The 14,697-nt window shown below is 39.5% G+C and overlaps 1 protein-coding gene across 1 annotated transcript in view; it reads right to left on the reverse strand.

Moving 5' to 3' along the window:
- Positions 1-14,354, reverse strand: part of LOC107088662 (unconventional myosin-VIIa-like) — a 41,146-nt gene extending 26,792 nt beyond the window's left edge. The window contains exons 1-20 of the mRNA XM_015380965.1: positions 14,337-14,354; positions 14,138-14,239; positions 13,903-14,055; positions 11,600-11,784; positions 8,053-8,174; positions 7,829-7,971; positions 7,634-7,747; positions 7,393-7,546; positions 7,227-7,303; positions 7,032-7,151; positions 6,049-6,188; positions 4,974-5,184; positions 4,752-4,887; positions 4,075-4,244; positions 3,857-3,997; positions 3,624-3,782; positions 3,436-3,528; positions 1,511-1,605; positions 1,330-1,414; positions 1,020-1,238 (exon numbers count right to left, since the gene is read on the reverse strand). Coding sequence (XP_015236451.1) covers positions 1,020-1,238; positions 1,330-1,414; positions 1,511-1,605; positions 3,436-3,528; positions 3,624-3,782; positions 3,857-3,997; positions 4,075-4,244; positions 4,752-4,887; positions 4,974-5,184; positions 6,049-6,188; positions 7,032-7,151; positions 7,227-7,303; positions 7,393-7,546; positions 7,634-7,747; positions 7,829-7,971; positions 8,053-8,174; positions 11,600-11,784; positions 13,903-14,055; positions 14,138-14,239; positions 14,337-14,354 — 2,637 coding nt within the window. The remainder of the gene's footprint in view (positions 1-1,019; positions 1,239-1,329; positions 1,415-1,510; positions 1,606-3,435; positions 3,529-3,623; positions 3,783-3,856; positions 3,998-4,074; positions 4,245-4,751; positions 4,888-4,973; positions 5,185-6,048; positions 6,189-7,031; positions 7,152-7,226; positions 7,304-7,392; positions 7,547-7,633; positions 7,748-7,828; positions 7,972-8,052; positions 8,175-11,599; positions 11,785-13,902; positions 14,056-14,137; positions 14,240-14,336) is intronic.
- Between the last annotated feature and the right edge of the window lie 343 nt (positions 14,355-14,697).

The raw sequence follows: 14,697 nt of genomic DNA on the forward strand, positions 1-14,697 counted from the left end.
AGCAACATGACCAACACGTCATGCTAACCCCGAAATCCCTCATACTCCGTCAGCGCTCCGCCCCACCCAGCTGCGCTCCAGACCGCCTGCACATAGCAAAGCCTACAGCCTCCGCTGTGGCTCCCGTCCGCTCCGCTCAGAGTTCCTTGGAGATCATAGAGGGCATGGCGAGATGATTAAAGTCAAAGCAGCAAAACATGTGAAAATGAACCATGGTTTCCGCGGATCATTAAAAATAATTACAATTCATTAATTTCTTTGGATTTTTTTCATTAATTTCATACATTTTTATTTTTTCATAAATTTTTATAATTTATTAATTTTTTTATTTTTCGGTGTAACAATAAACATATACCGAACTGAACCGAAAACCGTGACCACGAAACCGTGAACCGAACCGAACCGTGGATTTTGTGAACCGTTCCACCCCTAATATATATATAAGATAAAAGAATAAGGCACCGTATTCCACTGGCAAATTGTAATACTACCTGCCCTATGCAAGGTAAAGTACAAGTAAAAAAAAAAAAAAAGACTTTTATTTCATTTTTTGTAATGAGCTTATGAGTTACAAACATGCGTCTAGTGACCAAGACTTAAATCTTGACTGTTTCTTTTCTCCAAAAGGTATTGGGCTTGTCTTTGTGGGTGGGTACAAATTTATGTCCACCTTGAAGATGCTTCATCCTGCAAGTCCACTGTGATGTAAACCTTAATTTATCGTGGACAGGGACACAATTCTCATTGATTCATTCTGCTCATCTGGACTAATACCTTCTTGTCCAATTGAGGGATTTAAATGTTCTCCATGTGTTTGTGAAGTTTTAAACTACCAGGGTGACTTCTAGTTATGTGCAATGATCTTAGAATTTGAAGTATCCTTCCAATTTGATGTAAAACCACAATTTCCCCTTAATGAGTTTTGTTTTTCTTATTGTTCAGAAAGCTGGTCAGTCCAGTTAATGTTGTCAAAGTAATGTGCTTGGAGTTACACGATAGGTTAGTCGACATGAACTTACATCTCTCTGCATCTTTTGGAGTTTTCTTTTTGCCAGCATGGACCTGGTGTGCGCCTGCAGCAGGATCACGGCATTTCTCTTGCGTTTCCACTCCTTCCTGGCCAGGTAACCTCTTATGTGGGTCTGCAGCACCAGAGCCGCCTGCCGTTTCTTCAGGTAGCTGAGGTGGAGCTGGCGAGACCGAGAGAGTGCCTGCAGCCTGGCAAAGCCCAGCTGCACCTAAAAACGGCAACATCAATCGAGGTTTAAGCCTGTTACGTTATGTTTCTGTATACATCAGCTAACAGAGATATGGCCGACGTTAACCCACCGCTTTGAACTGCTTCCTGCCTTTGTATCCTCGCCAGTTTTTCTGAATGACAATGGCAGCGGATCTTTTCCTCAGGAATTCTCTCCTTTAAAGGGAATGACCCAGACACACATGAAATTATAGGTACAATGAAAACACTCCAACAAAACCCTTATTAATTCGAATACATTTTCTCCCATACCTGTATTTGTAGCCCTTCAGGACTCTTTGGATCACAAGAGCCTTAACATGTAACTCTTTCATTCGCTCCAGTTCAAGCGTTGTGTCATGGAAGTCCTACGAGAAAAACAGCATTTGATATGAGCAATAGATCTCTGCCCACGAGGAAGGTCCCAAACATTTTCTATTGCCTATGTGCAAGTCTGTTCAATGAGAAATTTAAGAAAATACTGCTGAACACTTGTGGTAACTGATGATGCTGAGGTTAGTGTTTGATTTTCAGCCTATAATCACAAACTGAAAGAAACAAAAGGTCAAATTTAATGTCTTTTTCAGCACATTCACCATCTCTAGATGAGTGTTAAATATATTGCTGGGCAGACATCAATTGATCATTCAGCTCTAGTCACTTCAAACACAGTCAAACACAACGGAGGTTAAAAAAGTGGTGGTCACATTGTAAAAAATTTAAATCTAGATAAGTCATTTTTTCTTAAAATAAGTGCATTTGTTCTTGAATTGTCGTTCTAAAAGAGACCTTTTGATGATGGAACAAGACAATTCAGATTTAAAATAGAAAACACAATTACATTGTCTTATTTCAAGTGCATATTATCGAATTGTCTTATTTTAAGAGTAAAAATACTCATTCCATTGGGAAAAGATCTCTTTTACCTACAGTATTCAAATTGTTAGGTTTATTCTTTATACATCATATGAGTTGTTACTTTGTTAGCCAGATTAGATGGAGTAGAAGGCCTTCCTTCACATTGTGGATGTCACTGTGTGTACGGAGGTCATCTAATCAGGACAGCCTTCGTGTCTTTAAAAATACAAAGGATATGGGCACATCTTGGAGCCGGACTGATAAAGGAGAGCTATGTGTAATCCTGGGGTAAAGAGGCAAGATGCATGAAGTTCAAGGCATGGATGGCATGTCAGTTTCTGATACGGACAGCTGAGCATCCACCTGATGCAAAACATGGACTCATGAGGTATAAGAAGGAGGAGATGACCTTGTTCGGGGTTTAATCTTTGCTCAGTCTTTGCCGAACGCTCGCTGACGTTTTTTGAGCCCACAGCTGTGCCAACTCCAAGCAATTTCTCTGTCCTGTAACAACCTGATCTGGAATAAACTCTGTTACTTTTTTACTCCTGGTTTTATAGTTCTTTTTTATATGGTTTTACCCAGTTTGAGTTAAGAGTAGTAAATAACTTGCTCCCAGGAAAAGAACCGGTAGGGAAGTTCTGAGGCGCAGCCGCCTTCAAGGGGACATAACTTCCATATTAACAAAATCAAAGGTAAATACACTTAATTCAAGCAATTTTTTACTTATTTCCAGAAAAATTTTTCTGTGCAATTTTATCTACCTCTGAGCTTTAAGCAAAACTCGTTCCACAAACAGCTCAAAAATAGTTAATGCCATACATCGTAGATATCATTATCAAAGGCTCAGCCATAGGCAGAAGGAGTCCTACAATAGAAATTAACAGATTCTCTTCGATGGAGTAAAAGTTTGCTTAGCTTTGGCTAAATTATGCCAGGAGAAAATGCACTGGTACAATGAATGGCTCAAATAAACCATTGTGTATTAAATACACTTTCATTGCTTCAGCCTAACTAAGAAACAGTTACGTATATTAAAAATGTTAATAAATACTAACTTCAGGTAGCCTATCAGTTTTCAACATGAATTCCATGGTGTGTTTTTTTACTTTTTGTAAGGCAAGATATTGTTCTCTTACATTTGAACAGGTACCAAAAGTTTGCGTTTAGACCTAATTAAAGTGGAGGTGTTCTATAATACTTTATTAGTGTATTTTTAGGCAGTCAATCCTTTCTAAATACCCTCTGGGCTTTAAAAGTTACATATAGCTTTCTTTTATATGTGAAAATGTGAAAAAAAAGGGGAAGCCTTTGACCTCCCATCCATCTATATGGATCACCTTTAGGAATATCTTCGTCTTGCCCGTCTTCCAGTCGCCATCTCCGGTAAGAACTCTTCTACAAATGCTTTCACAGCATTGTTCTTTGCTTTCCTGTTTACAGCAGAGAGGTTGTCTTGAGAAAAAGGTCAAATATTCTGGAGAAAAAAAATGCTCAAAAAGATAGAATTATAGGGAAAATTTCTCACGGTGTTGGGGTCACAGACTGAGGTCCTCAGAAGGACACGGTAGCGGTTTAAGAAGTCGCTGAAGGTGTATCGGACAGGATAACCGGCCTTCCTGATCTTGATTGTCTCCATCATGCCGGAGTAACGCAGCTGTCGTACGCACAGGTCTCTGTCGAACAGCTGACACAAAGATTGGTTTTACTCACAGCTTCAGGTATTTGCTTTCAGACTGAGTGCACGGTCGCCCTGCTCACCATGGGCTTCTTATAGTCGTTGGGTTTGATGCAGCGGATGAAGTAAGGCTGGCACGCAGTCAGCGTCTTCATCAGGGAATCCAGAGACTGACGGAACTGGGCGGACAGAGTCGGCACGCGCTTCTTGCCGTCAGACGAGGGCTGTAAGGCAGAAGAAGAGGTCACACAAGCAAAATACATTTACAGATCTTAGCTACGGACAAAGAGGCTGGGTTTACCCGCATGTTTTTAGGCTTGTTAATGGTCATTCTGGGGTTGACGCTTTTTTCTGTGTCAGAGCTGGCTCCCAGCTCAGCACTGAAGGTCTGCCTGAGGAGTTTGTTACTTGAAGTGTCCACCAGTTGGATAAGGTCCAGACTAAGAGTGTCCCGGTTCTTCTCAAGGAAACCTGAAAAGGATCATGGATACTTTCAAAACTCTGTTCACTTTCTATAACAACACCAAGTTTAAAAAATACCCGCAGACATAAAATATCTGTACTTTGTCTGTTTGGCTTTAGACACTTCAATGATGCATTTCATTTTAACAGAAATCTTCAAAGTAAAGCTAATACTAGTTAGCAAATTCCTCCCCTGAGCCAAGAGAAGCGAGTGCTTCAGGAGCTGGAGGCAGTAGTAGCAGCTCAACAACAACTAATGGGTGGAGGCCCAGGCAACAGGCCCCTAATGCTCCAGCATCAGATCCTCTTCCACCAGGGGAAAAATTTGGATACAAAGATCCTATCCAGATCCGTCTGACATCGCTGCTGCTTGCCTTGTCAAGGCTGCACTTTGAAGAAAGAGATTGTCTAGAGAGCTGTTCTGAATTAATTTTCTTTTTGTTTAGACTTGTGTATACAAAATGACAAAACAAATGTATCTAAGTCTAAATTATTTGTTGTTTTGAATCTGCTAACCTTTTGAATCGTAGTCAACCCTTCCAGCAAAGTGTTGAATTCCAAATTTTGTTTCATGGTCATTTTTAGGGGGGATGTAGACTGTTCCTTTGCTGTGAATCTGATTCAACTTCAACAGCATGGAGGTGTCGGTACCCTAAAAAAAATAAACCAGAGTCCGAAATGAAAGCTTGCTCTGCTCGTCCACATCCAGGATCTGTAAACCATAGAAAGGACAAAGACCTTTGGGAAGTTGCTCTCCTCGTCGATAAGAGCCAACACATTCAAAGGTTTGGTGGCCAGAATGTCCAGCGTGCTCTGGTTGTCCTGGTAGTCGATGTGCGTCCAGAGGATGTTCTCACGGTTATACTCATCCTGTTCAAGCTTGAAAACATGCTTGACGAAGAACTGCTGCAGCTGCTCGTTGGCGAAGTTGATGCAGAGCTGCTCAAAGCTGTCAGGCAAAGCACAGAAACATTTAGCTGATATGCTCATTACATTTGATTGCTAAACAAATGTCCAGTCTCATAAAAGTCCCCTAATGTCTGCTAGCTATTAGCTCCATTGTCTTAATAAACAAAATTTTAAGAAGCTAAAGGCTCCCTAACCTATCAGCTGTTCCTCAGAAAAGCGAAGCCAAGCAGATCCTTCAATAAAATATAATTTTACCAAATTATGTTTCGTGTACGTCTTGGATTTGCATTGTGAATTGCTTTGAACACATCCTCGTTGCTTTAAAATAGTTTTAAGCTAAGCTCCTGTGTGTACACAGTAGCTCAGTTCCACTTGTTCAAGAGTTTTTAAGTGAAAAATGTTTGACTTGGAGTTTAATTATTTTTTTGTCAATAAATTCTTATATTTTCAATAAAGGTTGTGAATTTATTCCTTGCAGAGTAAACTGTTTTTCCCATGTTTTGAACTCCTGGTCGATGCATCGGCACTTGCGACAGTGTGGGGTCCTGTCTCTATGCTTCTGAATGATTATGCACCTTGGCAACTTCGCGAGGGGATATCCTGGCAATGCTGGTAAAAAATGGTCCATAGGTTTAAAAATGGTTATGGCAGACTGCATGGAGAATGAGGATGTGCTAGGGAAAGGATGGAAGAGATGTGACAGTGTGGGGACCTGAAACACTGCCTCCGATTGATCATCCACCTTGGTCAAGGGGAGTCAACCGGAAGTCTGGGGATCGATCCCCAGATTCCCAGATAGAGCAAAGTATGACTGTTTGAGAACGTACCTAATTACATAACATAATAATAGACAATAGCATTAAACTGCAAAAAAAGCAGGTACAAAACCGTTGCAGACATTAACCTGTTATTGTGAAAGTTCTCAAAGCCGAAGATGTCCAGGAGGCCTATCGACTGGCGGACCTCTTGGTCATCCTCGGGTGGCTTGTAAATAGCAGTATTGATCTTTGTCACCACCCAGATGAAAAGTCTGCCGTATATTGCCTACAAAAACAAAAGAAAAACCCCGGCATAATTATATAATATAATATATATATTATATTATAGTCATGGCAATCTCTTTTTCTAAATATATCTATTAAGGCTCTTTCATTCAATATATTCAAAAATTAAAAAATACCAATAAAACTTTTTTTTAAACAAATCCAATCAGTATCTTTTCACAGTTTTGAACCTACGCAAAGACACCGGGGCGGTCCTAGCCCATTTTGCGCCCCGGGCGAACTACCCAACTGGTGTAGTTTGTAGTTTGTCCTATTTAATGATTCACCGTGTGGTTAATTTTACAATCGCCTGTAAAATAAAATAAATACAAACAACTTACAAATACAAACAACCGCCACTGCAGACACATAGATTGCTTGATCTTTTTTGTCATTCATTGATCAGAGAAACGGCCAATAGGCCAGTGGACACTCAGGAGGAGCTGCAGCGATGTGCAACTCAGGTGGCAGGACAAAAGCCAGGACAACCTGAGTTACTGTATGTATTCTATAAATGCTATTTATGAAAGAGTGGCAAGAAGAAAGGCACTGTTGAGAGTTTTACCACAAGCCATATAAGGGATGAATCAAACAAGTAGAAGAAGAATAGAATGGGCTTATCAATCTGTGGTGCAGTTGAAATTGGATGTTTACAGATGCTCCCTTCCCCAATGAGACCAGGGCTGAACCATTTCCTGTAGTAGGAGGTTTGTCTAAAAGATTGACTATTTTGCATTTCCCTTTACAATTATGCAACTATTTTTCTCAGCCTATTGCTGAAAATGATGAAATACCCTGACATTGATGGAGTCTACAAATATGTCTATAAGGTAGTGAACATCACCTTGACAAAGGCGTCCCTGCCATCTAGAGCTTGTTCAGAGTTCAGGGGTTTGTTCACGGTATCTCTGGCGGTCGTGACAGAGCGCTGAGTCAGACATTTCTCCAGTGCTGCAGGATCCACCTGAGAACACAAAAGCTGGCATTTAGAAAAGACCTCTGCCTACTGTTTGTATTGACAGAGGACTTTGTCACCTACCTCCAAAAGCTTGCTGGCCATGTTAAAATGGGACGAACTGGCGACATTGGAGCCCTCCAGGTTTTTCACTATAGTGCCTGAAATCATGCAGAAGATTTCATTCAGACACGACCCAGAAACAATTCACTTTTACTATTTAAAAAAAAACAAAAAACATATCTCTTACTTTCAAACTCCACATTGCCTAGGTGAAGAAGGGCGGCAAGCAGTTTGAAGATTTCCCAGGAGTCCGTCTCTGTGAACATGAGGATCTTCAGAGCTGAACGGAAGTGAGCGTACTCCTTCACATCATCGCGTCCTTCACAGCTGGTGCAGTTACCCTGTTAAAAAACAGGATTTAAAACTGAACATGCACCAGGAACTTTTCATTGCACAATTTCCATAAAGAAGGTAGATCAGATGAATACCATGGTCAGGTATTTGTACTCTGCAGCCGTTCCAAGAGAAAGAATCTTTTTCTGGTCTGGAGACATCCCCATCACCATGTAGTAAAAGATGTGGTAGTTTCTTTCCTCAGGCGCCTGTTCACAAACCAAAATGGTCTTTAGTCCTAATCAACAAACTATTATATCAGAGGAAAACCACTCTGCTAATTTCCCCACCTGGCGACAAACCCTGGACTTCTCCAGTAGGTACTGCTCCACACGGGCCCCCTCAATGGCCCCACCCTTGGTAAAGTTGACATCAATGTACTTTCCAAATCGGCTGGAATTGTCGTTGCGAATGGTTTTGGCGTTACCAAAGGCTGAAAGGAAAGAATAATCCAATCAGGAGATGAGAGCGGACAGGTGTGATTTAGAGGACTTTAATGTTTGCTGCCTCTGACCTTCCAGGATGGGGTTGGCCTCCAGAATCTGCTGCTCGATCCACGAGTGCTGGCCGCTCACCGCAGCCAGGAACTGCAACATCAGCTTGGTGCTCTCTGTTTTCCCTGCTCCGGACTCTCCGCTGGGGAAGCATGCAGGGATGTTAGTCATTACCATTGACTCATTTAGTAATTAGTTATTTTTTTGGCTACTACAAAATCACTACCAAACATTAAACAAGGTGGAGGGAAGTGTTTAATTTTATTTTTCCTCATCTGTCACACAAAAATGACATAATTGAACGAATCTAAATATTATAAAAAAGATAACAGAACCAAACACATAATTATTATTCAGATGAAGTGCTTTGAAATGGAAAGAAAATCCATATAGAAAAAGGTGATTGCATTCTAAAGCAAATAAGCATTTGTAAAGAAGGTTTTGAGTCTTTAACAGGGCTGTGGAGGAGATGTGACCCATTCATCTTTGTACTGTCATGATCTGGCCTGTTTGCTCTCCCTTAATTAGTCATTCCTTTCACCTGTCGTTTTCCCTCCCTGCCTCAATTATAATTTATTCCTCTCACCTGTTTCCTCTTGGTTATATTCAGTTCAGCCTGAGCATTCAGTGCCAGATCATTATTTGTCTTTCTGTTAACCTGTTTGTTATTTTGATTCATGGTTCATGTCCTGGATCCTGGCGGCAAGTGGAAAGAGGTTTTAGTGTTTGTCTCGTCTCCTGATCGTCCACTGTTCCTCCCCCACGGAGTCCTCTGGGTTTTTGGCTCTATATGTGGGGAGGTTCAGTTTTTATCTCAGTAAGCCTGGCTCCAGGGAGGAGACCATTTTAAAGTCCTGCATCAAGTTCTGGTTCCACGTTCTGTCTCGGCTACCCTCTTCCACTGAGCCTGTTCATCTGAACCTGATCCTGTCTGCTCCTGTGCGTGACCACCTGGTCCCTGTCAGACTCTGAACCCTCCTGGGAGCTTGTGGATGCCTGGAAGTCTGGATCCTGCCACCTGTTTCTGTTCCTGCCTGATCTGGATCCTGCCTGTTCTCTGTTCCTGTCTGTTCTGGATCCCTGACCAGGATCAGCTTCCAGCATGTCCTCTGGGACTGCAGCACTTGGGGACATTCTTGGTCTGGACTGTTAAACCAGGTAAGTGGCCAACTCAGATAATCATCTTCTGTCAGATGATCGTGGTCACTGACCTGTGTTTCTCCTGCAGAGAGAGTCTGTGATTGGGCAGCGCCCCGCTCCCCATCCTGCAGTGTCCGTGAGCCACAGCTCCACTTTAGTTTTTGTTTTGTTTATTATTAAACGTTTTGAACTTTCCTACTGACTGTCTCTCCTTGAATACTGGGTCCATCTGTCCTCGGTTTATGACAAGAACTGCTTTAATTTGTCCTCATTGAACGATAGAATTGAACTGTCAACACTCCCCTATTTAAATCTAATCCAACTTGTTAAATTGATTTAGCAGCATCTGAAATGGATTTCAGGCTACGGTCTTCTTCCAAAGTCTATTTTGTTTAGGATCAACGTCCTGCTGAACTAAGCTGTGCTGCCCTTAGAGGTCACATATAGCTGGATATTCTCCTTCAGGGTGGTTTAGTAGACATTAAATGTATGCCTCCACTCACTACAGCAAGTCCTCCAGATGTTGAGGCAGCTAAACAAACCCAGGGCATCATGCTACCTTTGACACTTTGGTGAGTCTTTGCTAAGATGCTGATTTACTTTTATGCCAAACAGTTCAACCTTTGTCTCATTATTGCACTGTGTATTATCCTATAAATCATGGAGATCATAAAAATGTCTTCTGTTAAAACTCAGATGAGGCTTTTATGTCTTTTCCTTAGTGTGGAACCCCTGTCATGCAATTAATTTAGTCCGTTCTCTCTTTCATTTTGTTGTTATACCAAGTCAAACCGGCAGTTCTTTGGATGCTGTTCTATTTGCTTTTGTTCCCTTCTGGATGAATGTGGAGCGAATTCTGTTGGATTGTTAATGCAAACAAAGACAAGGGTTTATATGTGGAAAAGAGCAATTCAGCCATAAAAATGTCCTTTTATTAATTTGAAACTCTGTTGTTTTCTCCGATTTTATTTGTTTAAATCATTCAGTTTTTTTTTCCTAAAAAAAATATCTTAATTTTTTCAATTTTCTTTTTTTTTTTTTTCGCTTTTCGTTTGATTTTTAGGAATTTCATTTTTTTTTTATTATGTTTTACTGTTTTTCTCTTTGCTACTGGAGCCGGGCTTTCCTTTGAGTGAGGAGCAAAGGTGCATTTCTGTTGGTTTATATTCTTACTGCTCAAGAATGAGCACTGAAGTGAAGAGAATATTATCTGAAAAAAAATGTGAAATAGAAAAAAGAAAAGAGTTTGAAGATATGAAATATGAAAAATAATTTGTTCTCTGAAATTTCTTATTTACAAAACATGTTCTTTGCAACAATATTGGAACAAAATTCACTCAATAGATAAATGGGTAATTGCCCTGGGAGTTATGTTGCTCCACCAGCCTCTCTTAGGAAGGTTCCACTTGTTTTGGCATCTGGGACAATGGCTCTCACTAAGTCTCACAGTCTTAAAACGGCTTCTTCAGACTAAACAATCTACCATAATGATGATGATGATGATGATGATGTTCATTGCTGGAGAATCTTTAAGTGTATTTATCTTTGTTAGGCAGGTGCTATTTAGGCGTATTCCCGACTGAGATCAGGAGCTCCAGTAATCAAGCCTGGGTGTGGCTACAGAAACTAAACATTACCGTTCATTTATGTTACAGAGTTTTGTTTTTGATGCACCAAATGCTACATTTACACATTTACGAGTAATATTTAAAATTTGTAATTGTTTGAAATATTTATGAGAAAACATACCAGATACAATAAATTCATTAAAGCGAGCAAACCCTTTTTACCACTACTTAAAAAAAGGTAATTAAATGTGATTTTATTTCTTGCATTGCAAAAAGTGTCCTTCTTACTATGTAGGTTAGATTATTAATCCATTTTTGAGAAACTTCTACTCAATATTATTGCAATAATATGTCACTTCAAGTAAAACTGATAGTTTTGAGAATTTATATCCAGACTGCAAGAAGTCTTAACAAGTGCAATTTATTTACTGCACAGGAAGATTATTGCACTTAGTTTTGAGTAGAATCTGCTTTAAAAAAAACTGATAATCTAACATTATCTGCTATTGCTTAGTACATTAATCTCAAAACAAGGTCAAAATATTTCTAGATTGTAAGACTTGGTTAGATGGACACTATTTTGCAGTGAATTGTCAGAGTAAGAGGTTTTATTCAAAAAATGATTAATTTTAAGGCTTGTTACACATCATTTAAATGTGGTGTAACCTATCAGTGGAAGTCATCTTTAATTACTTTGAGGAAAAACAATTGTGTAATAGTTCAAAATGCCACCAGCATGAGATGTCTGAGATACGCAAAAATAGAAGCTACAGAAAAGTCTTTCTATCATGTAAATTATTTTACCAAGATGGAAATAGCTTAAAATAATAAAACATCAGTGTAACTCTTCCCTGCCCACCTGATGACACAGCACTGGCTCTTCTTGTTGCGCCTCATGTTGAAAAAGCAGGTGTCTGCGATGGCAAACACATGGGGGGGCAGCTCCCCCAGCCGCCTGTCTGTGTACATGTGCACTTGCTCCGTGGTGTAGATGGGCAGCAGCTGGTATGGGTTCACTGCCACCAGAATGGAGCCTGTGTACGTCTGGGAACAAAGGGAGGGAGATGTTTACTGTCAAACACAAGCAGGTCTGTTGAGGCTGATGAGCATAAAGACAATCATATGAGGCAGATGACCCGTGTTCGTCCCGGCCGCAGCGCTTCGGGCACATTGACCATTGAGCGTAAACATCCATGTGATTATCTGCACTCATCATTGACTGTGAGACACATAATCACATGAGTCAATGAAAGACTGCAAAGTGTCTTCCTTCAATACAACATTTCAAAGCATTTCTACTGTTCCGCAGTGGTGTCTCTCTATATTATTAAGCTTGTCAAACACTTGCTTCCTGTATTTATTTGATGTTTACAACGTGTTGCATTCAAATACATTTAGATCCAGTAACCTGGAATATGACCTGTTTTTAGTGTTCTAAAAAATAGTTTAAGAGACAAATGCAGCTATACATTAATAGTTAATCGTTCTTAAAGTGCCAAAATGTAGCTGTGCCATTTAATGATGGTCAGTGGGTAAGAGGCACATGTCAAAAACCAGGAGTTTTATGCTCTAAGGCCGGGTTCTCCAACAGTGGTTCTCAAGATCTACTGTCCTGCAGGTTTTAGATGCATCCCTGCTTCAACACATTAGAATCAAATGACTGAATTACCTTTGTCAGCATGCCATCAAGTTTGGCAAAGGCTTAGTAAAAAGCCATTCATTTGATTTAGATGTCTAAAACCTGCAGGAAATTAGACCTTGAAGACCAGGGTTGGAGACCTCTGCTCCAAGGGAGGCCTGCCAAAAGTTGGCCCTGCAGGTTAAAGAGGTTCCCTGCTTCAGTTTTTCCTCTAAAACCTCCAAAACCTTTCAGAACAGCAGCCCTGGATGGCCTATGTTTCTGTAAAAGTCTTGTGTTTTTAAATCCTAATTATAAATATTTTCTTAAACTGTATGCAGGAATCATCAAAATGTACTATTACATTGGCCCACATTGATTAAATAATAATTAATCCATTTAAATCAATGCAAAATTAAAATATTAATCCAAATTCTCACCTTTAAGATCCATCTTTATTTTGAAATTCATAATGCAAGAGACAAAAATCATCAGATGTTTTTTGCTATTATTATTTTGAATATTAGAAGAATGCTTATTTGATTTATTTAACCTGAGACATCTAAAAGCTTGGAAATAAGGCGATATATATAGATGTTTGAAGTGTAGATATACCGGATCACATAGGTCCAAGATTGAGATTTTAACTACATGGAAATTGTATTGCAACAGAAATACTTTTCTAATTAATGAATATAACATATCATTTTCTAAGCAAATCGAAATAGCATCATATTCCTTTCCAAACAAGTCGACACAACATTGCATCGCATTTCTAACAAATTAATATAATGTATCGTTTTTTAACAACCTGATATAACATTGTTTCTTTTTCTAAACATAATGATAAAACATCATATCCTCTTCCAAGCCAGCTGACCTAACATTGGTCATTTTCTAAACAAATCATTATCACATCAGTTTTCATTGTTAACATATTGTTTATCTAAAAAAAATGAATAAAAAAGGTTTATTATTGCTTTTCAAAGCACTTATTATTATATTGTATCAATTTCAAGCAAATAATACAACATCATATACATTCATAAACAAATCAAAATAAAACTGCATTGTTTTCCAAGCAAATAGATTTAACATCTCATAGTTTTAAATCAAATCAATATTACTCTGTATTTCCCTCCAAGCAAATCGATAGAACATTAAGTCGTGATGAAGCTGATGATTTTACACCCTTAATATGAAAGCTTGGAAATATTTATGAGTAAATAATGTATGCAATATTTTTCAGTTAGAGATATAAGTTACTAGGAGAAATCAACTTTTAATAATATTCAGATTTATAAAGATGCACCAGTATAAACAAATATCTGTTTTTTTATGGCTGTCCACACACAGCTAAACTTTGATGCAGTGACGCAGGAACACAGAGGTGTTTATGTTACGACACTAGCTTATTAGTCTCCATAGAGACAAACAGAAATGTGATAAATCCGGGGCCAAAGTCTCACAGCAGCCAAACACAGCCCAGTAAGTCGGTTATGGACGTCGTAAAACTGGGTGGACTCACAGGAATAGAAACTTACATAGATGATGCCCTCTTTGTGGCGCACCAGCAGGTTCCTGAGCAGCCCGGCCTCGTTGAGATCCCCGAGCATAATCATGTCGTCCACACCTTTCACTGAGGTGGGGTGCATTGCACGGATATGCCCCGCGTTCTTCTTTTTGACCTTGTGCGCCTGTAAACAGTGAACACCTTTCAGAGGTGTTCTATAACCTTTCCATGGGCTTAAGTGAAGCAAACTTTGACATGTTTTATACCTTTCCTTCATCATCGATGAGCTGAAGCTGCCCAGTGTCATCAACTGTGACTTCTGCGCCGATCGGGACTCCACTGCCAGTCTCCACCCAAACAAAGTCCCCCTGGTCAGAAAAAGCAGAGTTAGTCCTCAGGTTGACCTTTCATGGTGAATCTAAAGCTTATTAATGTTTATAACATAATCAGAATCTCTGAACATACCTTACTTAAATGCAGCATGGTAGAAACTTAGTTGATCTATTAAAAGATCAACAACGTTCTATGAGAACTTGAATTAGATCTACAGAGAAACGAGTAAAGTTAAATGGGACAGTTCTCCGCACAAGTAATCAATGAATTAATTAATTCAAAGACAGAGACACAAGTTAAAGAAAGAAGTTATTAAATCCTGAACGTATTTGTCGCCCTTTAGAACAAGTTGACACCAGAATCATATCAGATTTAAATCTTTTTTTCTAATAACAGAAACCTTCAGTTCTTACCTGAGAACAGGTGTCTGTGTGGTCGAAGCCCTCGATCACTGCTGAGGGATCTTTTCCTTGAATGACTGTAACACAGGAAC

Source organism: Cyprinodon variegatus, unplaced genomic scaffold (genome assembly GCF_000732505.1).
Source record: "Cyprinodon variegatus isolate N-32 unplaced genomic scaffold, C_variegatus-1.0 Scaffold226, whole genome shotgun sequence".
Taxonomy (NCBI): domain Eukaryota; kingdom Metazoa; phylum Chordata; class Actinopteri; order Cyprinodontiformes; family Cyprinodontidae; genus Cyprinodon; species Cyprinodon variegatus.